This window comes from Salvia miltiorrhiza, unplaced genomic scaffold (genome assembly GCF_028751815.1).
Source record: "Salvia miltiorrhiza cultivar Shanhuang (shh) unplaced genomic scaffold, IMPLAD_Smil_shh original_scaffold_399, whole genome shotgun sequence".
In the NCBI taxonomy this organism is placed as follows: domain Eukaryota; kingdom Viridiplantae; phylum Streptophyta; class Magnoliopsida; order Lamiales; family Lamiaceae; genus Salvia; species Salvia miltiorrhiza.
Genome location: NW_026651541.1, coordinates 168,821 through 193,937, shown reverse-complemented (window position 1 = coordinate 193,937; position 25,117 = coordinate 168,821). Strand labels below are relative to the sequence as shown.

At 37.5% G+C, this 25,117-nt stretch overlaps 2 protein-coding genes across 2 annotated transcripts; both read left to right on the top strand.

The window, feature by feature from the left end:
- The first annotated feature begins 736 nt into the window (after positions 1-736).
- LOC131004442 (probable galactinol--sucrose galactosyltransferase 2) lies at positions 737-5,456 on the top strand. Its single transcript, XM_057931140.1, has 14 exons — positions 737-1,315; positions 2,023-2,285; positions 2,400-2,490; positions 2,704-2,752; positions 2,837-2,928; positions 3,021-3,128; positions 3,215-3,334; positions 3,418-3,828; positions 3,916-4,057; positions 4,149-4,216; positions 4,319-4,453; positions 4,545-4,771; positions 4,860-4,948; positions 5,028-5,456. The coding sequence occupies exons 1-14, from the start codon at positions 846-848 to the stop codon at positions 5,310-5,312; spliced, it is 2,550 nt and encodes an 849-aa protein (XP_057787123.1). The 5' UTR covers positions 737-845; the 3' UTR covers positions 5,313-5,456.
- Positions 5,457-16,112: 10,656 nt separating this feature from the next.
- Positions 16,113-20,028, top strand: LOC131004441 (probable galactinol--sucrose galactosyltransferase 2). The gene is made up of 13 exons (XM_057931138.1): positions 16,113-16,303; positions 16,432-16,668; positions 16,740-17,002; positions 17,103-17,193; positions 17,270-17,318; positions 17,407-17,498; positions 17,605-17,712; positions 17,804-17,923; positions 18,015-18,567; positions 18,657-18,724; positions 18,810-19,159; positions 19,262-19,350; positions 19,454-20,028. The coding sequence occupies exons 2-13, from the start codon at positions 16,490-16,492 to the stop codon at positions 19,718-19,720; spliced, it is 2,229 nt and encodes a 742-aa protein (XP_057787121.1). The 5' UTR covers positions 16,113-16,303; positions 16,432-16,489; the 3' UTR covers positions 19,721-20,028.
- Positions 20,029-25,117: the final 5,089 nt, after the last annotated feature.

Genomic DNA, 25,117 nt, shown 5'->3' with positions numbered 1-25,117 from the left:
GGGTATGAATTGGGGGTTGGTTCCAAATTTGCAGATTTTTTTTTTCCTGATTTGGGGTATATTTTGGGGATCCCAGATCGAAGAGAGAAGGGGCGAAGGGAAATGAGGTGACGGGGAAAGCGGCGATGGCTCGCCGGATCAAAGAGTGGTGGTCGGCGGTGGTGGTCGAAATTCTGAATTTTTAAAATTAAAAAATCAATCTAAAATGTAAAATAAAAGTAAATAAATTCAATAAACAAAAGTTAATCAACTACACTAATGATGTCGGCCACAACACTTTATCATCTAAATTATATCTTCTTAATTTGCATGCCCAAATGAAGCATGTCTTTATTATTGGGACGAAGAGAGTAAATAATAGTAGTACAATTTTTCTGGACGTGGAGATTAAGAAAAATGTTTTTAGAACATAAATTACATAAAGACTATCTGTAAGATAGTGTGTAAAGTAAGTGAATATCACTTGTTTAGGGTGTAAAGTAAGTTGTGCATGAGAATTAAAAAAAATAATGACTCTAATTATTTTTATTTAAAAAAAAATATTATTATAAATAAGATAAATGGAAAAAAAAATTATGTCATTATAAATAAGACGGACGAGGATTTTATATCCAAAAAATATTTATCAAATTTGTTAAAAGACATGTAATAAAACTTTCCTCAAAAAGAATTTGTAACAGCTTCTCATTTCCTCACTTTGCATAAAAGGAAATTCAAACCGCTTCGGTTTCAACATCAACGAGTTTTTCACCGCCGTCCCCACCTCCATTCTCTCTCTAAAATATTTTCACCTTCCACCGCACCGATGGCAATTTCCACAACACTCTAAATATTTCCACCTGGCGATGGCAATTAGCACAACATTCAACGCCACTGCTGCTATATATAGGAGCATGAATTCAAGAAATTTCTTCAAGAGGCTGCCTTTAAATCACTCCCATTATCATCGCACCACTGCTCATTCTGCTCTTAATATCACATTCAATTCTTGCAAAGAATCCATTTTTTCATCGTACCGTAGTAGAATTTCAGACAGACGCGAGAGTTATACTAGTGGTGGGAACAGTTTTCGTGGCAAGAATTTTACTGGGGTTGCGTTGAAGGCGGAGGCGGCAATGACGGTGGCAGCGCCGTTGTGCATTGAAGATGGCTCCCTGTTGGTGAATGGGAGGGTGGTGTTGGAGGGTGTCCCCGAAAACGTCGCCGTCTATCCTGTGACTGACGGATTGTCTTTTTCTTCTACCTCTGCTGCTTTTATTGGTGCCAGCTCGAGTATTCCTAGCTCAAGACATGTTTTTAGTCTTGGCGTTCTTCGGTAAGTTCCGTTTATAGCTTCTTTTTTTTTTTTTTTAAAGGTTTCTTCTATCTGAATTGGGTTTATATATAACTGGAAAAGAATGTTTTTTTTGTTGGGTCATTTATGATTGTAAGAATTTGTCTGAGGTTATGTGTTGTTCTTGCTTCATGATTGGATGTTCTTCTACTGATTTATGTAATGGGTTTTCCACCTGGCATTATGAGAAACAATTTATAGAGAGCTTCTGTTGAAATATGAAATTCTTTCAGAATTAAGGGGTGTTTCTCTAAGCTTATTTTAGAGAGCTAATTATAAGATCTTTCCTCTCAAGAAGTTATAAGTTGTCAAAATATTTGAATAATTAAGCTTATAAGTTAGAGAGAGCACTCTGAGTTAAACATAGATGAATTAGAAGAGTATATTTTGGAAATACAAAATTATAGTAGAATGATTTTTATAAAATGGAGTACTTGCTTATAAGATTATGAAAAAATAAGTTGGGGTTGAAGAACTTTTTTTGGAATCTTATAAGTTGTTGGGCTTAATTTTATAGCTTATAATGTGTTTAGGAGCTTATTTGTCAAACACTTCTCAAGAGCTTATAAGCTTAGCCAAACCTCCCTACTTCATTATGGAGGGAAAATGGTGCAGCTTGGGCTAGAATTGTGGACTGGTGCATGATATTGGTTTTTTGAATATTTTCTTGTGGCTGGTGGATGTTGCAGAGAATGCAGGTTTATGGGTCTCTTCAGGCACAAGATTTGGTGGATGATACCTCGTTTTGGGAGTTCGGGTAGCGATATTCGAATGGAAACACAGATGTTTCTGTTGGAAGTGAGAGAGGAGTCTGCAGTGCAAGATGATAGTTTCTTGGGACAATCAGCTGACAACACATCTTACGTGTTGTTTTTGCCCGTGTTAGAAGGGGGATTTAGGGCAACGCTGCAAGGCAACTCGGCTAATGAGCTAGAGCTCTGTGTTGAAAGTGGTTAGTTTAACTACCTGCATACTACCTTCCCCGTCACTTCAGAGTGTCTGAAGTGCATTACCAGCATATGTTTCATTGTACATCATTATAAACTGTTAACTTGGTTTCTTGCAGGAGATGCTCATGTACAGACCACTCAGGTTTCAGAAGCTGTCTTCATAACATCGGGGAGTAACCCGTTTGAGCTTATACGGGATTCTTTAAGGTAAAGCAATCTAGTTCACACCCTTCGGTTTAAGATAGTGTTGTTTTAGAATTTCTGGATAGACTGTTGTTTTTAGGTTTAGCTTAGTAAATGTGTTTAATATGTGTGCAAAGCTCTACAAATGGAACTTATCCTGAAAAGGGAGGGATTAATGTTTAATGTGACTCTTCATGCTCGAAATTAGAATGATATCAATGCATCTTCCTGCTGCAGGATTCTTGAGAATCATAAAGGTACCTTCACTCATATTGAACACAAAAAGGTACAGATTAGTTCGTCTGTATCACCTTTGTGATGTGTGTAATGGGGAATCTTAATCTCATCATATTTGCTCTATAATTTGCAGAAACCTACACATTTAGATTGGTTTGGTTGGTGTACTTGGGATGCTTTCTATAGAGACGTTACTCCACGTGGAATTAGAGAAGGTCTTGAAAGGTATACATTCCATTGTTATAACTTCAGGATTTTGGGTCTTCGGCCTGTTTAATGTAATCTGAAATAGAGGTAACGGTTATGCTTCTGATCAGCTTCCTTGAAGGAGGTTGCCCGCCTAAATTTCTAATTATAGACGATGGATGGCAAGATACATTTGATGAGTTCCAGAAAGAAGGAGAACCTTGCATTGAAGGAACGCAGTAAGCAATTCTTGTTTTTGGAATCACATCTTGTTTTGTCAACTTAAAAGTTTCTAATTTTAGTTGTATAATGTGAGTACTCGCAGATTCGCCATTAGATTAAACGGTCTCAAGGAAAGTTCCAGCTTCATGGAGACGGGCACAGATATTTCATGCCATGATCTTCATGACTTTGTCAAGTTCATTAAAGAAAAATACGGCTTGAAGTATGCTGTTATATCAGATTACCTTATTTCTTTACATAAGCTACTTATTAACAAAACTAACTGCAACCCGACATATGGTACAGATACGTGTATGTGTGGCATGCTTTGGTAGGTTATTGGGGAGGGCTTCTTCGATCTTCCGAGAAAATGAAGAAGTACGGTCCCGAGCTAGTATACCCCAAACAGTCTCCCGGAAATGTTGGAAACACGCGTGATGTAGCAATGGACTATTTAGAAAAATACGGAGTTGGTCTTATTGATCCTGAGAAAGTTTATGATTTTTACAATGATCTTCATAGCTATCTTTCCAGCAGTGGAGTCGATGGAGTGAAAGTAGATATCCAAAATCTGATAGAGACTCTAGGAGCAGGCTATGGGGGGCGAGTCTCCCTCACCAGAAAGTACCAAACAGCGCTGGAGGATTCCGTTGCTAGGAATTTCCAAGAGAATAACCTGATATGCTGTATGAGTCTCAACACCGACTCCATCTACAGGTACAAGAACTCACCTAGACTCTTATCAGTCATCTTTTTTAAATTTGTTTGTGTCTCGATTGTTTCTGATTGACGATGGTTTACCAGCTCAAAGAGAAGCGCCACTGTAAGAGCATCGGAAGATTTTATGCCACGACAGCCTACATTTCAAACTTTACATGTTGCTTCTGTGGCTTTCAACAGCCTTCTACTAGGGGAGATCATGGTGCCTGATTGGGATATGTTTCAGGTACAATTTTTGATATGGAATCTGTTTCCGACAGCCTTTGAATTTTAATTTGGATTGCCCCGTTGTATTTTACCTGCCAATCCTATTTCAGAGCCATCATTACACAGCAGAATTCCACGGTGCAGCAAGAGCGGTGGGTGGATGTCCTGTGTATGTGAGGTGAGCTTTGATAGTAAATACTTTCTTCGAGTATTATGTGATGCTCCAAACCTCACAGAGGGAATATATGCCTTTATTGTGGATTGTCTACAAATGCTACAGTGATAAACCGGGAATCCACGACTTCAAATTACTTAAGAAGTTGGTATTGCCCGATGGCTCGATACTGAGGGGGAAATACGCTGGGCGACCTACCCGTGATTGCTTATTTGTAGACACAGTAATGGATGGCAAAAGGTCAAAATGATGCATACTATCTGTATTCGAATTTGTATTTAAAGTTTGGAACCTCTCTAGGCTAACTAGTTAGCTGCATTCCCCTTTTCAGCTTATTGAAGATTTGGAACTTGAATAAGACATCCGGAGTGATTGGCATATTCAACTGCCAAGGAGCCGGAAACTGGTCGTTGAGAGATACGGAGCAACAAGATCCTACTTCATCATCCAAGTCTATATCTTTGTCAGGCTCTGTAAGCCCTCATGATCTTGAATCTCTTGGAGAAATTGCTGATGAGAGATGGAAGGGGGACTGTGCCGTCTATGCTTTCCACACGGGTAAACCTTCAATTTTCCTGTTCATTAACCTTTTCAAACTGCACACCTCCTCGTTTAGACGATGTATATTAACATGATCGCAATACAGGATCGCTTTCTCGACTGGCAAGGGAAGGAAGTCATAAAGTAACTTTAGCCACTCTTGAATGTGAAGTATTTACAATCTCCCCTATACACGTAAGTAAACATGCTAACTCTATCAAGAAAATTGAGTTGTGGTCTCATAGTACTTACTATGTAACTTCCATATGAACAGGCTGTGAGCAAAACGCTCGATTTTGCTCCAATTGGATTGATCGATATGTTCAACTCTGGAGGTGCAACGGAAGGCTTAAGTTTTAGCCATGACGACCCTTCTGGTTGCTTTATAAGGATAGAAGCTCGTGGTTGTGGCCGTTTTGGGGCTTACTCGAGTGAGAAGCCGATCCATTGCACAGTCAACGGGCTTAAGGTAGAGTTTGAATACAATCTGGATAGCGGATTGCTGATAGTTAAACTTGAAGGTGAGTGCAAAATCAAGAACATAACCATTTGCTATTAGTTTTTGAGTTTTTTGGCTTTATATTTCTGGGAGTTTGATTCACAGAGTCGTGCATATATTTTCTCGTGGTTTTTATGTTTGAATTGATTGCATTCTGTAAACTGTTTTCCTGGGAATAATACTACACATGTTACACATTTTCAACGTCATTGTTTTTGTGTTTATTTATTCCCGTTCCATCGTTAATTTATCTTGACTAGGTTTGCATTTGTTGACAATTTGATATCAATAATTTAATATTACTATAAATTGTCTATTTCTATTAATATCGGTAGTAACCAATATTCATTCCTGAAAGTCAACGTTGTATTGTGATGTTAATTAAAAAGAGAAAAAAAAAAAATAAAAATGATAGCGTTGTTGACACCTAGTTGGACCGAAAGTTCGGATGATTTTTTAATCAAAATTTGAGAATTTAGTTGCCAATATTTTTTAGATAAGATATCTGATTGACAGATTTTTTAAAATTCATCATCTGGGAAGGTAATATCGAAATTTTCTTTTAAAAAAGTGTAAATCAAGATAAATTTCAAGGTGTTTTAAATAGTGTAAATCAAGATAAATTTCAAGGTGTATGAGGTTAGTTAGAGCATCTATATTGGTCTTATTTGATAGCCTATTTGATAGCTTATTTGATAGGAGTGAACCACAATAAGTAAGGAGGTCATATTGGGATTATTTGATAGCCTACTTAATTTTTTTAGTTTTGATTTTTTTTTCATTTAAATTTAATTGCATAAATTTAAATAACACAATTTACTTCAAATTTAAATTGCATTAATTTTGAAATCCTAAAAATTACATAAAACTTAATAAAATAAAAACAAATCCTAAAAATAACTATTCCGGCCCTAGAGGTCCGAAACGTGCCCAAACATGCTCCATCAAATCATGTTGGAGTATAGCATGCATCTGCCTATCTCGGAGAATATTATCTCTTTGCGCATATTCCTCAAAGGAAATCGGGGTTGCTCGACCACTCTCCGTCGAGTCACTGCTAGACACCCCGTGTCCTGCGTCGTCATCTCTCCAATTGGTAGCTCCTTCACCTTCGTGCTTCACAATCATGTTGTGGATAATGATGCAACATAACATGATGTCCTTGAAGTGCTCCACGTACCAATTACGCGTCGGATTTCGAATGATTCCCCACCAAGCTTGAAGGACTCCAAAGGCATGTTCGACATCCTTCCATGCCGATTCTTGCATTTTCTTGAACCTCGCCTCTTTCGAATTGGTCGCCCATCGATGGACTCTTGACGAAGCAACGCCACTTCGGATATATGCCGTCACACAAGTAGTAGCCCATCTGGTAGTAGCGTCGGTTGACCTCAAAGATCACCGGCGTCGCCGTTCCATCCAACACGTCGGCGAAGAGATGCGACTGGTTGAGAACGTTGATGTCGTTGTTCAAACCAGCGACACCAAGAAGGCATGCCAAATCCATAGATCGTGGGATGCAACGGCCTCCAAGATCAAGGTTGGCTCCCCTTGATCACCGCGTGTATATGCGTCGTGTCATGGCTTTAGGCAATTCTTCCACCCCCAATACATACAATCAAGACTCCCGAGCATCCCGGGAAATTCGTGTCGCGCCTCGTGCATCTGAGTAAGGCGTGTGATGTCCTCCAACGTTGGACGGCGCAAATAATGGACTCCGAAAGCCCGGATGACCCTTGCAGAACTTTGAGATACTCGTCGAAAGTATCTGAACTGACGCCGGTGGCTAATTGGCGGATAGCCGCCGTGCATTTCTGCAAAGGGGAGAGAGAGAGTCCCAACCTATTGCATCAGTGGTCATCTGGAAGTAAGTATCTTCACCTTTAACAGCCTCGTCGATGCGCAAGAACAGCTCCTTCTGCATTCGAAAACGACGTCGGAAAAATGTAGGCCCGTACGTCGGATTGTCGTTGAAGTAGTCTTCCATAAGACGTAAATGGACCCCCTCACGATCACGGTGGACATCAGACCAGGGACGTTTAACACGTTCCGGCTCCGGTTGGGTGTAGATTTGAGCAAGCAATTATTTCTGCAACTCTATCTCGTCTATGATCGCTTGAGCTACACCGTCGGATGAATCAGACGAAGAATCGTGCTGGGATTTCGCCATTTTTTAAAGAAAAAAGAAAGAAATATTGAAAGAGAAATTTGGGGAGCTTGAAGGAGTAGAATTGTTGTTGTGTTAATGAAAAAGTTTAGAGGTATTTGTAGATAGGAAAGCAAAAAAAAAATAAAAAAATAAAAAAATAAAAAAATTCAAACGACTAAAATAGTTGTTGACTATTAAAAAAAAGGAATTGAAAATCGGACCGTTTGAATTAAAATCAGTATTTTTTTTAATTAAGCGCATGTAAAACACGCGCCTGAAATAGAGGACATCGGGTGATACTCGACATCTCGAGTAGCCCTCGAGTAACCAAGGCCTGCATCGCCCTACTAGATCTCGCCCCTACTCGAGTAGGGGCGATCGAGTAGAACGATGCCAATGCTCTTATATATACAAGTTCTCGGATATTAAACCTAGACGCGCCAATATATAAACAAGAGTGTGTCCATTATATATGGGTGTGTTGACTTAGCAATAGATGATTAATGCTCAAGACCTGAAATTCTGCAATCGAGTCCATCGTGTATGATTTTTAACTTTTTATTTAGTTGTATAATTTATAAAAAAAAAGGTCCCATCTTTTATTCATAATATTAACAATAACAATATTATGTTTTTTTTTGGGGGGGGGTGGGGAATGGAGTGGTGAGGTTTACAAACCTTGCTATTTATAGATAGGAGTTCGCATTGCTTGCATGTCCCATTGGGAACATAACAATATTATGTTTTGAAAAAAAAAATACTTTATGCGTCTCACTCTAATAAGCTCGTTTCTTTTGGGCACGAAGATTAAGAAACTTACTTTTTAGGAAGAAACTGATGTGGTCCACATCAATTAAGTACTCCCTCCATCCCACTAAATGTGATATGTATTCTATTTTGGGTCGTCCAATTATAAGTTGTTTTTTTTCATAAATGAAAAAAATTAATCGTTAAAATAATGTGGGTCCTACCATTTTTAACAAATTTACACATTCTCCTTAATTACCGTGCCGAAAAGTTTTAAGCCATATAGTGGGACAGAGGGAGTACATTTTTTTTTTACTCAAAATGAAAAACGAGTTTATTCTAGTGGGATATCCCAAAAAGAAAAAACAAGCTTATTAGAGTGGGACAGAGAGAATACTAAAATAAAATTCAAAATGGATTTCATTTTAGATTTATATGTAAACATGTATTTAATTTAATAAATATTCCCTCTGTACCATTATAAATGTCCCATTACTTTTGGGCACGAAGATTAAGAAATGTGTAGAAAGTAGATAAAGTGGATTAGTGGAAATTATTTAAATATTAGGTATAGAGAGAATATATTGTCAAAAAATGAATGAGGCATTTGTAATGGGACATCCCATTATGAAAGTAGGACATTTGTAATGGGACGGATGGAGTACAAAATTACGTACAATTTCAATATTTGTAAATCAAATGTATTTTTGTGGATTGCTATGATTCTTCTCTTCAAATTGATTTTCGAATGTACTTTGAGTAGTTCTTAAGATTTGTTAGAGAAATATACCATTAATTTTTTTGGGCTTGATCTTTGAGCTTTATGACGTTGATGTAAAGGGCATTTGCCTTGTTTCCGTATCGAACGTTGAATTTTGTTGGAGCTTCGAATTTGACTTAAACTTTGGGTTTTATAACGTTGATGCACAAAGTCTTCGCTTTGTTTCTGGATCAAACGTTGTGCTTGATCTGAGCTTTGAGTTTGGCTTGAGTTTTCAGTTGCTTCTACAAATAACATTTTGAACCTCGATGGGACACTTTGAATATTGAAGATAATTTCGCTATAGATAAATTCTCCTCCAATCTTGAGCTCTTCAATTGTAATTTAACGTGTTTAGAACTGATATTGAGGCCCCTATTTATAATTGTATGAAAAGTCGGGCTTTAGGTTTGAGCCCGTATAATTTTGGGTCTAGAGCTGACATAGTACGATTTCATTGACTCTTGAAGATCGACATATATCAATGTAAAGATTTGATTTGTTGACAAAAAAATTGATATAGATCTTTAAGATAAGGGAGTACCTTCATTAACAATATCTTATTTAATTTTGAATTTTATAAGATTCAAAAGTAGACAAAGATATAAAATTAATAAAATTCTTCTTTTACAAATGTCCCCTCGTGATTTGTACATGAACTACTTGTCGTGGAAATGAATGAGTTGCGATAATTTTGAATTTAGTAGTCAATATATACTCATATCCTGGAGTTCTTGAGATTCAAACTTGTGAGTAGTTTATACTTATATTTAAGAGTTTTTTAATTTGAATTTGAATCTAAATAGTTTATGTTTATATCAAGAAGCTTTTAATTTTGAATTTGCATTTGGATAGAAGCTTTCTTGAACTTGATTTGTAACCTTTTATACTCATGTTAAGGAGTATTCACTTGAATTTTTAGATATTTTATACTCGTGTCAAACTGTCAATGAGTACTCAACTTGAACTTGGATTTGGAGACCTTTTATACTCGTGTTGTGGAATCTACATTTGAATTTCAAACTTGTGTCCAGGACTGTTCACTTGAATTTGAATTTAATATTAAATTTATAAATATTTTATACCCGTGTCAAGGTGTCATCATTTGAATTTGAGTTTGTAGACATTTTATACTCGTGTCAATGAGTTTTCACTCGGATAACTCTTCAAATAGCTAGATAGTTTTGTTCGTGTCCATGAGCTCTATTGATGATTTAGGCTCTTATCAAGTAGAATTTTATAGGTTGCATCATATGTTGGAAGATAGACTCGTGACTAGAGACACAATCTTCTCTTATTCTTCAATTGATGATTCTTCAAAAGGCTTGACCCCAGTATATGTTTGTTGGTTTTCATCATAGTTGTGAGGCTTTTATATCTATAATTCTTCAATTTCATTTGCAATAATGCTTAACTCCATATCATGAGCTCTAGTAGTCAATTCCTCAAAAGATTTTGGTTGAATTCCTTTCACGATATATTGAAGACTCCAACGCATGTCTTCGATGCATATTTCAATTCCTGAAGTTTTTGACAGTTGATCATTGCAATTTAAACTCAAATTCCTCCAACGATTGATGTAGTTGATGTCAGACTCTTCTTTCCATTGACTTGATTTTGTAAGATCAAGCAAGCCCACTGCCAAAGCCCATCGTTAAGACTCTGGGTGAAATGATATTTGTATTTTCCTATGCTCTGCAATCAAGATGAACTAATGGCAACTATAAGGTCGAATCCACAGAGAGTCGGTCTATCTTGGAACTCGGTGTCACAATTTTATGGATTTGCACTTTGGTCTAAGTGTCAGGGCTCTGGTCTGAACGAGATGTAAACTTTGATTGAATGTAAAAGTTGAAAATGAAACACAGAAAAAAATCAATAATAAAATAAGCACGGTCTGGGCATAGTCTAGTAAGGTATAGGGTGTATTTTTCAGTCATTCATTTAAGGTTATTCGTTGTGCCTGCATGTCATTGGGTGGAAGTGGTTTATTTCCTCCCTCAACCTCGGTAGATTTCCCGCATCAAAACTTGAGGTTAATTTGCGGGTATGCTTAGAACGCATTAACGCTTAACAGACCCAAATGGTCACAGGCATGCCCAGAGACATACTATCACCATCTGCATCAGTCACATTATACGAAGTGTGAGATCTCCACACTTTGACATGTTTACTGTTTGTAACTTAATCTTGCATATAAAGTTATCAGTCTTATAATATTCCAAGTTTGATTAAGTTGTTTAATTAAGACCTAATGCTTCGGGAGCACACATGCACAATTATTTTGCCCAATTAGACCTCACGATTCATTACCCTCGTACCCAACGTCGACTTAGCCCAAACCAGGAATAAAAACTTAGCTACTCATAAACAAAGTAAATAAAGACAAAGAAAGAAAGATCAAATAACATACTTGATAATTAACGTAGAAGGTCTAAACGTAAAGCAATCTTTGTCCGACACCAACTCCGGGCAAAACAACTAAAAACATAGAACTGAAAGTAAATGTGGCTTCCTGACTTGTTTCTTCCCCACCACACTCAAAGCATATGTAAATAAAGCTAAAGAACATGAAAACAAAGTGAATCGGCGGTGTTGGGGGCAGCACTGGAAGCTGCAATAGCGAACCTGCTCTCTGCTGGATTGCTCCCATATTTATAGATAGTTAGTGGGCTGAGGTCTTGGCCTAGAAATCAGGGCCGACATCTTGATACTAGGGTTGATAGCGAAGACACTTTCCTTCTACGTTGAAACCCTAGTATCTGTTAAATTGGCAAGTATCCTCCCGAAAAGGTAAGTAAATTCGTCTTTCCTTCTTGCCCTGCAATGGAGTGCGTCGCTTTGCCCAATTGTCGCCCAAAATTTGCTTTTTTCTTCGGCTTATTTTCCTTTGTCTTCTATTCACACAAGCTTTGAGTAGTCATTGAGATTTGTTGGAGAAAAAATGCCTCTGGCCCTCTGGTCTTCTTGGATTCGATCTTTAAGCTTTATAACGTTTATGTGGAGGGCCTTCTCAATGTTTCCGGATCTAACGTTGGGCTTGACTTGAGCTTTGGGCTTTATAACGTTGATGTAGAGGGCCTTCGCCTTATTTACAAATCGAACTTTGGACTTGATTGAAGCTTTGGGTTTTATAATGTTGATGCAGAGGGCCTTCATCTTGTTTCTAGATCAAATGTTGAGCTTGATTTGAGCTTTGGGTTGCTTCCATGAAGAGCACCTTGAACCTCGATGGGAAACTTTGAATATTGGAGATAGTTTCGTCGTAGAGAAATTCAACTTTAATTCTTGAACTCTTCAATTATAATTTGATGCGTTCAGAACTGATATGTAGACCTTCATTTATAGTTATAGGAAGAATCGGGTTTTAGGTTTGAGTCCATATAATTATGGGTCTAGAGCTAACATGATGCGATTTTATTGACTCTTGAAAATTAATACTATACATCAATATAAATATTTAACTTGCTGTCAAAAAAATTAATATAAATACTTGAAATATGACAATATCTTTATTAATAATATTTTATTTAATTTTAAATTTTATAAGATTTCAAGATTGACAAAATTTGAAAATAAACAAAAATATTCTTTTTTTATAAAATTCGTGCGTCGGCACTATGATCCATGAGACATCAGTTATTATAGTCTATAAATTATGTATGTATATTTAGGGTTCGTTTACTTTTATAGAAAATGAGAGAAAATATATATTTTCACTATTTTTCTATCATTTTCACATGTTTACTATGATAAAATTATTTTTCCGAGTAAGATAGAATATTTTGTTGGGCAGTTCATTTTCACTCATTTTCGGTATAATGCTCAATAATGTAATCTTTGGGTGTTAGTGTGAATATTTTCTCATCTTTTCATCTATAATAAACATATGATAACTAATAAAAAAAATATACTCCCTATGTCCCCCCAAATAACTTCTTATCTTTTCTTTTCGGATCGTCTCCCAAATAACTTTCTATCCATTTTGGGACACTACCTCACCACTAATAATACACAATTTATTCACCATTCTTAATATTCCCTCCATTTCACTATAAGTGACTCAATACTTTTCAACACAAAAATTAAGGAGAATGTATAAATGAGTTGAAAGTGATAGTGCCTACACTTTTTTAAGTGTTAATTAGGTAAAAATGCCCACTTCCTTAAGTTTTTTTGTAAAAATGCCCTAAGTTATCATACAAAGCATTTTATGCCATAATTATGTGAAGTACCTATTTTACTCTTTAATGTTGATGGGTGTGCTTGGTTTTTTGTGAAAGTCTTACTATTTGACTGATTTGACAGCTATCAGTCATAAAAGTCAACGATTTGACAACTATCAGTCAAGAGTACATATGACCGGTGGGTGGCTAGATCATGTGTCTGTCCGGGCGAACACATAATTTCACCGGGCGGACACATGATTTTACCGGCCGGACACATGATCTAGCCACCCACCGGTCATCTGTACTTTTGACTGATAGCTGTCAAATCTGTCAAATGTGTAAGATTTTTACAGAAAACCAAGCAAACCCATCAAATCAAAGGGTATTTAAATAATAGGGCAAAGAATGCTTTGTATAATAAGAGATGACATTTTTACAAAAAAAAGATAAGGAAGTGGGCATTTTAAATTTTTACTCATTTTTTAAGTTAGTTAAAATTTTTCATTTATGAAAACATGTCATTTATAGTGGAACAACTCAAAATGCAATACAAACCATTTTTTGTGGGACGGGGAATATGAGGAATATTAATACTTTTTCATCACCACCTTCAATACTAATTATAATATTTTTTTCACTATTTTCAATATATTCAATAATTTTATCTTAAAATCTATCCCTTCCTTCTAGAAAATTATTTAGGAAATAAAAGGAGTAATATTTTCTCAACTTATTTTATTCATCTTTTTAAGGAAAATTTTATGTAAACCCACTTTTATTATATTTCGAGAGATGAATTAGTGTAGAGTAACGCATAAATAAATTATAGCACAATAATTGCCGACAACTTGAATAATTTAACAAATACTTTGATCCACAACCGAAGCTGAATCGTACACACTCAAAAAACGGATCCTACGTAATTCAAAAAAAAAAAAAAAAGAAAAAAAAAGACAACCCGGATCCTACGCGGTTATTTCTTTAACAGCTGCAAACAGAAGTTGCAACTTGCAAAATTGTAGTAGTATTTGGTTTAATGACTTTCAAACATGGGGTGGTCAAAGTTGAGCAAGAAAATGCAGTGGTTTCAACGTTTTTCTTTCTTTTTCTTTGACGGTATTTATTTTGATGGTGTAATTTAAATATTATCAAAGTAAATCAAATTCATGAATAATATAATACATGCATCGTATCTTAAAGATACTAAAATATACTCCTTCTATTCCGCCGAGATTGAAGCGTTTCTTTTGGGCACGAGAATTAAGAAATTGTAGATTAATATTTTAAGTGTGTAGTTATAAAAGTGATAAAAGTAGGAGAGAGAAGGTAATAGAGGGTGTAATTAGTTTTATAAATTAGTGCTTTAAATTGCTTAATTTTTGTCAAAAAAGAAAATGACTCAAGCTCGGCGGGACAGCCCGAAAAGGAATACGACCCAAGCTTGGTGGGACGGAGGGAGTGAAATATTATATGGGCACTTCAAAAAATCTTTCTATTTCTTATTGTAATAGTTTACGTACGTAGTTACATATTATATTTACATTAATATCACTAATATTTGTATATATCATACGGTTAAATAAAATATGAAATAAGCAAAGAATTTAGTCAAATAATTACTTTGCTTAATTAGATCTATATCTTCTAGTGTAAGGTACAGCTGTTAATTAATGCATTAATGGCACTTTTCTAGCTGTTTTAGCTCATAGCTTGCACCAATAATATTTCGTAGTCTCTAACCATTGGTTTAGTATTTTATTTTTAATTAGTGAATTGAGTTTTTTTTTTTTTAAGTACAAAATTCATAAATTTAAACTCTAATTAAATAATTGCAATAAATAATTAATTTTTTTTCACACTAAACAGAAGGCCATTAATTCTTCGGCCAAACCTACTCTCAGATTGGTGGGTCTTCAAACTCTCTTTTTATTCAAGTCAGGTTGCTGACCACATAAATTAATCTATTACTATTTATAGAAAATAATGGACAATATCACAATAACGCCAATAAACAAACAATCAAAACTGCAACTTTCATGAAGATGGCCACGATCCCATATGGCCAATCATTTTGATAATTCTCAATACAACGAACCTAATATTTAATCTGGAAAAATCATACACCACCATAATCTAATTTCAATGAAATCTTTAATTAGTTATATGCCATCACAATAATTTCAACGAACTAAGATGGCCATGATACCACATGGCCAATCACAGATTATAAGAGTTACATATTATTTGAATAAATTCTTTGATTGGATCTAAGAGTTGCATATTATTACAACACATAAGGTGACGGGATTTTGGCATGATTTTAGAAATTGTACTTTTAACGTGAATTTTGAAATTTGATGAATTAAATTATCACTTTTTTAATTTTTACAATTTTATCTTTTTAATATTTTTCAATCATCAAATTGCTGAATTAGAGCTTACATGGATTAATTTGCCACATAATAATCATATTATGACGTTGTTAGCAAAAAAATTGTTGAATGTAAAAAATTAGGGTACAGATGCAGGATACAATCCCTTTATAATTTAGAGAAAATGTTAATTAAAATTATACGAAACGACATCGTTTAGGCTTCACAAAAGCGATGTACGTTTTACTAATCCACGTAAGCTCACATTCAGTACTCTGGTAATTGAAAAAAAAATAGGGGAACAAAATTAAAAAAATAGTGATTTAATTCGTCACGCTTCAGAAATCGTATTAGAATTAAAATTTTAAAATAATTCGCAATTTTATTTGTCAAAACTCAAGATGAATAATTAATTTGAAGATTTATTTTATCTAGGGCGACGCGGAAATACCAAGAAAAAGTCGAAACTTTGAATCTCGATTAATGCTCCAAGCACTATACCAATTCGCCCCTTTAAGTGCTTAATAGACAAATCTGAAGCTGTGGTCAGGTTGTCTTGCCTCCAAAAACAGTGGACAGTCTTACACATTATTAATGTCCACGAATGCTCATTGCTGACTCATCTCCTTGTCAATATTACTTGTATTCATCCTAATGTAATAATTTTCCCAACAACCGATTTTCCAAATCATCTCAATCTTTAGCTGCTTCCCTTTTGTTCCGTTGATCCCATTGGCCCATTCCACCTATTTAAAGCCAAATTTTGAATCATAGCTCCTCACCTCTGATCTCATTCTTCTTCTCTTCTATTCTTGTTTCTCATTTCATTAAGGCAGTTGAGACATTTTAGATTGGTAAGAATCTTGATCATCCATCACTTTTGCTACTTTGCTTCTCTTAAAATCTAGTCAAAGTTATGCTTGTAATAAACTCTTGCTTTTGCCACTTTTCTTGATCTTGATTCATGCTGCTTCATGTCTAGTTCTTGCAGTTGAAACCCGAAAAACGCCTTGGTAAACTGTAGCAAAACAAAAGGAAAAATGACCATCACAGCTGTGCCAGTGATCAAGAATGGGTGCCTCATGGTTCGGGGCAAGGTTGTCTTAACCGGAGTTCCAAACAACGTTGTCATCACCCCAGCAAGCTCGGGATCAGCCTTCATTGGAGCCACTTCGACTAGCTCGAGCTCACACCATGTCTTCAATCTTGGGACTCTCGAGTGAGTGCTGTGCAGTCACATTTTGCTGCATCTTTTTTCAGTTCTAACATTTTTCTGCACAATCATGACAGAAACTACAGATTCATGTGCCTCTTCATCGCGAAGATCTGGTGGATGATACCGCGTGTTGGGAGATCAGCTAGTGAGATTCCTATGGAGACTCAGATGCTTCTGTTGGAAGCTGAGGAAGAATCTGTTTTAGAATTGTTAGACGAGGAGAGTACAACGAGTGGGAACAAGACCTACGTGCTCGTGCTCCCCGTGTTGGATGGAGCGTTCAGGACAACGCTGCAAGGGACTAAGTTGAACGAGCTCCACTTCTGCTATGAAAGTGGTAGGTTGAATCAGCTCACACATTCCCTCTGTTAAGGCATACACCTCCTTTTGGTTTCCCATTGAAACTGAGCTCGTGTTTGTTTTCGCATTCGTGTCAGGCGATCCGGATGTCCGAACTTCTCAAGCGTTGGAAGGCGTTTTTGTCAGTTCGGGGGATAACCCTTTTGAGCTTCTCAAGGATTCAATCAAGTATGTTACGTAGTTAAATGATCTCAAAAATATGTGGCAAATCAGATTTTGATTCTTGAAATTTCTGTTTCTGCAGGATTTTGGCAAAGCACAAGGGCACATTTAGTCACCTGGAAAACAAGAAGGTAATAATAGTTTATCCATGATCCCCAAAACGCACTAAATGTGTGTAATTTTCTTGAAATCTGAATATGGTTTTTTGCTTTAAACCAGGCACCTGCTCATGTAGACTGGTTTGGATGGTGCACATGGGATGCTTTCTACACTGATGTTACTCCACATGGAATCAAGGAGGGTCTACAAAGGTATGATAAAAAGTGAAAAATCCCAAGTTTTCAATCATACTAACATAAATGATAAATCAAATATCTTCCTTTTTCTTAATTTGTATGAAATTCTTGCATCATGCAGCTTCAAAGAAGGCGGCATTTCCCCTAAGTATCTGATCATAGACGACGGGTGGCAAGAAACAGAGAACGAATTCAAGAAGGAAGGAGAGCCTGTCATTGAAGGAACACAGTAAGTCATGTACATTTTTAGCAAGAATCATCTCTTCTGATGCATTTGATCATTACAATCATCATCTTTTCAATGCTTTTTTTTGGTACAGATTTGCAACCAGATTAACAGATATCAAGGAAAATAGCAAGTTCAAGATTTCAGAATCAGATGGTTCAAGCACAAATCTCAAAGAGTTGATCCATCACATCAAGGAGAATTATGGCTTGAAGTAAGATTCTTGATCACAATAGGCCTAAATTTTCTGTCTGAAAAATAGCTTCATCTTCTGTATAATTCCTCACATTTTACTTATTGTGCAGGTATGTCTACATGTGGCACGCTTTAGCAGGCTACTGGGGCGGAGTGCAGCCTGCATCGGAGGCGCTCAAGAAGTACAACCCAAAGCTGCAATACCCCGTGCAGTCACCAGGGAATCTCGGGAACATCACAGACATAGCCATGGACAGCCTAGAGAAGTATGGAGTTGGAGTGGTTGATCCTGAAAAAGTTCACGATTTCTACAACGATATGCATAGCTATCTTGCCAGCAGCGGGGTGGACGGTGTCAAGGTCGACGTGCAGAACTTGATCGAGACTCTGGGAGCTGGACACGGTGGCAGAGTCTCCATCACCAAACAGTATCATCAAGCTCTTGATGAGTCCATTGAGAAGAACTTCACTGATAACAACTTGATCTGCTGCATGTGTCACAACTCAGACTCGATTTTCAGCTCGAAGAAGAGCGCGACTGCTAGAGCCTCCGAGGATTTCATGCCTAACGAGCCCACATTTCAGACCCTGCACATTGCAACTGTGTCCTTCAACAGCCTCCTGCTAGGTGAAGTTGTTGTGCCAGATTGGGACATGTTCCATGTAAGTATACTTTCGATTTTACACACTTCATTCAGTTCATGTAACGTTTGATGTAATTATCCGATACTAAAAGATCATCGATGCTGCAGAGTAATCACAACACTGCAGAGTTCCATGGTGCAGCAAGAGCAATAGGAGGCTGTCCAGTCTATGTGAGGTAAAATCATTGCCCTGATCCTTCAAAAACCTTCGTTTATTTCAATTATCGTGATCAACTCAACTCGGCTACATTTTGTTTACAGCGATACGCCAGGGAAACACGACTTCAAGATTCTCAAGAAACTTGTGCTGCATGATGGATCCATCTTGAGGGCTAGATATGCCGGAAGGCCTACACGGGACTGCCTTTTTGTTGATCCAGTCATGGACGGGAAGAGCTTGCTCAAGATATGGAACTTGAACAAGATAACTGGAGTGGTTGGAGTTTTCAACTGCCAAGGAGCTGGAACTTGGCCTATGAAACAAGCACCCGAACCCAATCAAAACACCGGCCTCATCTCAGGTCGTTTTAGCCCCCTTGATGTGGAATACCTTGAAGACATTGCAGGCGAAACATGGACTGAAGACTGCGCTGTATATGCCTTCAACGCAGGTTCAACAAAGCTTCTTCACAGAAACAGCTCAAAACACAAACAAACCATGCAATAGAATTCATCTTGATCTTAACTTCTTTCTTCTTTTTCAAATGCTGCAGGAACCCTTTCAAGAGTGCCTAAAAACAGAGGTGTTGGAGTGTCGTTAGGCCTATTAGAGTGTGAAATCTTCACTATTTCTCCAATAAAAGTAAGCAAAGTTCTTGAAGAAAAAAAAAAAGAAATCTCATCTTTTCATATATTATTATCCATGATGACTAACATGGACTACTTTTATCTGATATCACCAACAGATGTTGAATAAGGACATCCATTTTGCACCTATTGGTCTGATCAAGATGTACAACTCTGGTGGAGCAGTTGAAGATTGTGCTTTTGGTGATACTGTAACAATTAAGGCAAGAGGCACAGGATTGTTTGGAGCATATTCGAGTAAGAAACCACGTTTCTGTAAGGTGGAGAAGAAAGATGAGGACTTCACATACAGTTCAGAGAGTGGCTTGCTTACAGTAAATCTTCAAAGTGACAGCAGCTACAAAGAGATTGAGATTGTATATTGAATTATTGCAGATATTCCAAGAGCAAAAATGTAGGATTTTTTCACAGGAGAAAATTATTCAAATTTTTTTTATCATGAAGATCGGTACAGCAGAAGGGAAACTGTTTCTAAAGGTGCAAACAATGAACTGTCTCATTATGTATGTACTCTGTGTGTGTGTGTAAGGGTAGAGTTAACTGTCTAATAAAGTTGAGTACTACTGATATATAAAGATGTATCTTTGCAGTTAGCACAGTTTAGTTGAAACTCGTATATTGTGGCGGTCCAGTTGTTGGTCGCCTCCTAATTTTAATACATTGACTTGCAGCATCTTCATCTTGGTACATCATAACTTCCCACTCTTTTGCTTTGAGAGCATCTACTTCAGGAACCTTAGTTTCGGATGCAGATGCCCAACCATCTTTCACTTCGAACTAAATATACAAGATATGAACACTCAATTAATCAAACAAAACTGCAATCACTCTCACATCCAATATCACCCCATATCTCATTATGTTTATATAATACAAGTAGCACTTAATTATACTCAGTCAAACATATTAATACAAAAAGGTTGCAACCATTTCACCATTTCTCAATTTAGCAATGAGAACACAAATCCATATTGGGGGTGTTTACTTTTTATGATTGATAAGATTCATGATTGATTATTTTTATCCTCATTACGTGTATATCTCCAATCCCACCCTTTCAATGGAATATGAATCAAATAAAATTAGCTCAAATGGTAGAAATTATCAAGGGCCTTAGGATATCCCAAATTTCTAATCCATATTAGTAAACGCTGGAGTAAAACAAGAACCTGTCAAGTTCCCCGTTATAGTCCACACAATTATCATAAACTTATCGCTTTAAGCAGCTTACATATCAAACTCATAAAATTCTAGTTCAAACCCTTGAATTTCTAAGAAAACCAAAAGTGGTCAATCTGCATTAGACCGGACTAATTCTTCAAACCTCTTGTAATATCTTCCACATGCAAATAGCATGGCCACTATTAATTAAATTAACCCCAAATCCCATCAACAAGATTGCAGCTTTGAACAAATGAAACCGTAGAAAACATCAAAACCCACCAAATAACACCTCATTCAACATGTACTAAAATGTTAAGTAAATCTGCTTACCTGTTGAGACTTAATGGCGGCAAAGGAAATTTACCCCAAAAATGGCTCACTTCATCTGGGCCTGCGGCATAAGCCTAAAAATGCAGAATATTTGGTTATGAGATTGAGTGATTAATTTCTCAAAAGAGAACCCATCAAATTCACGCTCTCCATGGATGGACGTAAATTTATGCATATGAGAGATGTCTATATATCTATCTATCTACGTAAATTTGTGTATAATATTTTCCATTTTTATGTGTAGGGAATACCGAATTTGAACCGGCCCCATGCAAGATAAGACATGGTAGATAAAAACCAGAGAGCTTATTGTAGGCAAGACATCTTAGGTAGTATAGTGTTGTGTTTGATAGCTAAATTACAAAACTAGATAATAAGTTTTGGGTGTTTGGTAGACACGATAAAACCCAAAATAAAACACATGCAAATAACAAGCGTTTTCTTTTTTGAATTTGCAATTCATTTGACCCATTTGTAATCCGCTACAAAATCTGATTAATAGCATCGGGGGAGGAAAATTTCTGACCAACTCAAAGATCCCACCCATTGCACGTGCGAACGAAATTGGTGGAATACGACGGGAGAATCGCCACTCAATTGCAATAGAAGCCTGAGCCGGATTGGAATTGGCTGTAAGGAATTCTTAGACATGGCTTCAACACAGCAAGGTTAGGAAAATCCCTCATATATGTACTTGTGGTTAGGGTTTGTCTGTTGCCATCCTGAAAAATACATATTCGATGCGTGATTCCCTAATAAAACTAGTAATGTGCGAATTGAATGTTTTAATACGTAATACCGACTAAGGTTTCCATTTTTTTCGATGCACATCTCTGATTTTATTATTTTTTATTTGTTTATTGTATGTAAATTAAATTGGTTCGTATATACGTGTGAATAGGGGTTGTATGTTACTATATGAAGAAAATAAACAATCGCAGTGTTGTTACTTGAATTTTTTTTTTAATGCAATTTTGTCTTGGTTATGTGTATCAGTGATTGGGGATTAGCCCATTGTCATTCTTCCAAATGTATTATTGTCTGATTCATTGAGTTTGTTTAGGTGTTATTGCCTCCGGATTTGCATATTGTCTGATTGGGTAGTACATATGACTCATTAAATTATCTGTTTGAATATGTGATAAGTGTTATACGCGTTTGCAGCGTGTTTTGCTACTATTTTAAATCGTTCTAGACCTTTACTAAAGTTTTGTGTTCATTACCAAGGTGTTAAGACGAGGAGCAACGAAATTGGCCGTAATCGAGCCAATAAAATAAAAAAGACACATCGTTCGTGGTCCTTGAAAGAGGAGGTTGTACTGTTGTCCTCGTTGAAGGAATTGGTGGCACGAGGCTGAAAATCAGATAACGGTTTCCGGGCGGGATTCATAGGCAAACTCTAGGACGCTTTAAAGAAAGAGTATACTGGGACATATTTGAAAGCTTTGCCACACATTAATTCCTAGATCGACACTTGGAAGAAAAATTACTACCCTTTGACAGCCATGTTGTCTTGAAACGGAATCGACTTCAACATAAAAGGCGATCACATGATACACTGCAAATGTATGGGTGCAATTGTGTACAGTAGCAAGTAAGGTCGTATGACTCGTATCCATAATAGGCGGGCGCTTGGCTGGGCCGTGTGGTCCTCCTCGTTGCCCCTTCTTCAAGCGGCCGCGTGTCTCGCCTGACACGCGGACTTCTCTTCGTCTGTTCTCCCTCGTCTGATGTGCAATTTGAGCTCCATTCGCGCTCACGGACTCATATCGTCATGAACTCTTCTCTAACATCATCAAAAACTTTCCAAAACGAGTCCAAATATATGTAAAAACAGCACAAACACGAACGGGTAGTTTATTCCACAAAATTATAACAAATTCAAAGCTAGACAACTCAACTTTCACTAGAAAAACACTCAATAAAGCACTACAATAACACATAATAGGAGTGAAAATGCATGTAGATCAATGATAGACTGCAGCAACAATCAATGGGAACAGATTGTGAAGGTGATTATGACATCTTTTCTTTGTTAAGAAGTTGCTTGCTATATGTATGTTTTTACCAACTGCTTCTATTGTTTGTAGTGTTCAAGCCGCATTTTTATACCGTACCAAATCGGGACGTCGATAAATAACACATTGGTAATTTGTGCTTAATGAATTCATTTATATGATGTTGTTAATATTGTACAATAATTGCATGTTTGATAGCCTAAGTGAGATAAACAAAGATAAATAAAATTCAAGATATGTATTGTTGATAAGTAAGATTAATAATGTATTTTAGTGTTTGATAGATCAAGATTAAAATATAGATAACATGAATAAATTGTTTGATAGTTTAGATTAAAATTTAGATTAAATAATCAAATTACTATTTTAACCTTATATTAATTAATTGTTAAATTTAAATTAAAAAAACAAAGAAAAATCTAATGCTCCTCTCTCAATTCTCCCTGCCTCCCCCGACCGCCCCCTCCAGCTAGCCTTCCCCAGCGCCCGCGTCCCTCTCCGACCACAGCATCGTCGTCGCCCAAACAAATTCTAAAATCAGTAAACAAATTAAGATGGATTTGTTTGTTAAGTTCGCAAATCAACAAACCAAATTTATGAATCAACAAATGTTAAAGCCGAATCCCCCCTCCCAATCGATGCACCCCCATCCCAAACAAATTCAAAAATCAGCAAATAAATTTGGATTTTAGCAACTGCCGACGCCTTCCACTGAAACACCCCCCTCTCCCGCTGTGCCGACGCCACTCCGACGCTACAGCCTAGCTGAAACATCCTCCCCTCCTCGACGCCCCCACGAACACGTCTCCGCCACTGAAACACACCATTCCCCCAACCCACCGACGTTGAACTTCATCTTCTTCCCATTCTGAAACATTCCCCGACGTTGAACTTCATCTTCTTCCCATTCTGAAACATTCCCCACCCTCTGCCGATGCCCCCATCACACGCAGAAGAAAGAGAATGATAATTTTTTAGAAACAAAAAGTTATGTGGTGAAATTATTTTTCTTTGTGTAACAATGAAATATCACTGGGCTTTGTGTAAATGACGGGCCGCCCATATTAATAATAGGGTTAATAGCTAGAAAATACATTAAGTTTGCCCGAAATTATAAATTGCACATGAACTTAAAAATTAGCCCCAAAATACATGAACTTTTAATTTAAACGCAAATTGCACCCGCGCTGACCATCTGCGTGAGCGTAGTTGATGTGGCAGCCGGAAATTGCAGACGTGGACTTCCCGCCGGGCATTTAAAACGACGTCGTTTTTGTCAAACTTTTTTAAATAAAAAAATTAAAAAAAAAAGAATATGAACAGAAGAGATCGGCGCGGTGGTCGGCGACACCCGGCGACCCCATTACCGCTGCACAAATCAACACCAGCCGTCGACGACACCCGACCGCCAGCGCCCACCTCGCCATAATTTCAGATGCCTAACGGTGGCGCCGCCCAGCGCCTTCCCTCTCTTTTCCAGCCTATCTCTCTCTCCCAGACTCCCTCTCTCTGACCTTCGACCTCTTTCCCTCTCTCTGGCTCCTCTCACCCTCTCGGCCAGACGGCCATCCGACGCCGCTCCCCCTGCTCCGGCGAGCAGCTAGCCATCGCCGCCGCTGCGCCCGATGTCGTCTTCTCCAGCCCGGCGGAAAGTCCTTCTTCCTTCGATCTGGCGCACTCCTTCTTCCAACACAACTGCTTCACTACCTCCACCCATTTTTCAGATCTGGCGGACTCCAAATTTTCTCACAGAGGCGCACTTTTCAGATCTGCCTCCACCCATTTTTCAGATCTGGTGCACTTCAAATTAGCAGTGGTTCTCCAGCTCGGCACGGCCGCTGCTCCAGCCAACGCCGCCACTGCGCCCGACGTTGTCTCCTCCAGCCCGGCGCGGTCTCCTTCTTCCTTTGACTGGCAGCAACGGGTGCCGCTGCAATCACCTTGGCGGACAACACAGCTGCTTCGCTGCCTCCACCCATTTTCCAGATCTGGCGTCGCCGCCACCCCTGTTTCTCCGGCGAGGGCGTCGCCTGCCTTCTCTCCACGCCGGCGCCGTTCAGACGCCCCTTCCCTGTCTACCCCCAAACTTACTTCAACCTTTTCTATTTTCCATTTTCCAATTCTTCAACCCAAAAAAAAGACAATTAATTAATTTATGGGCAAAACGACGTCGTTTTGCCCATGTGGCTTGCCAGCGTGTACAAAAAGTCACATAATATGCCATGTAATGTCCACGTAATCACCGGTCAA

What these genes read in the sequence shown, in the direction of transcription:
- LOC131004442 (XM_057931140.1), top strand. Translation starts at nt 846, where the DNA reads ATGGCAATTAGCACAACATTCAACGCCACTGCTGCTATATATAGGAGC. An exon ending in ATTAGAGAAGGTCTTGAAAG is followed by an intron (nt 2,929 to 3,020) that starts GTATACATTCCA and finishes GCTTCTGATCAG; the next exon opens with CTTCCTTGAAGGAGGTTGCC. An exon ending in AAAGAAAAATACGGCTTGAA is followed by an intron (nt 3,335 to 3,417) that starts GTATGCTGTTAT and finishes CATATGGTACAG; the next exon opens with ATACGTGTATGTGTGGCATG.
- LOC131004441 (XM_057931138.1), top strand. Translation starts at nt 16,490, where the DNA reads ATGACCATCACAGCTGTGCCAGTGATCAAGAATGGGTGCCTCATGGTT. An exon ending in CCACTTCTGCTATGAAAGTG is followed by an intron (nt 17,003 to 17,102) that starts GTAGGTTGAATC and finishes CATTCGTGTCAG; the next exon opens with GCGATCCGGATGTCCGAACT. An exon ending in CCTGTCATTGAAGGAACACA is followed by an intron (nt 17,713 to 17,803) that starts GTAAGTCATGTA and finishes TTTTTGGTACAG; the next exon opens with ATTTGCAACCAGATTAACAG.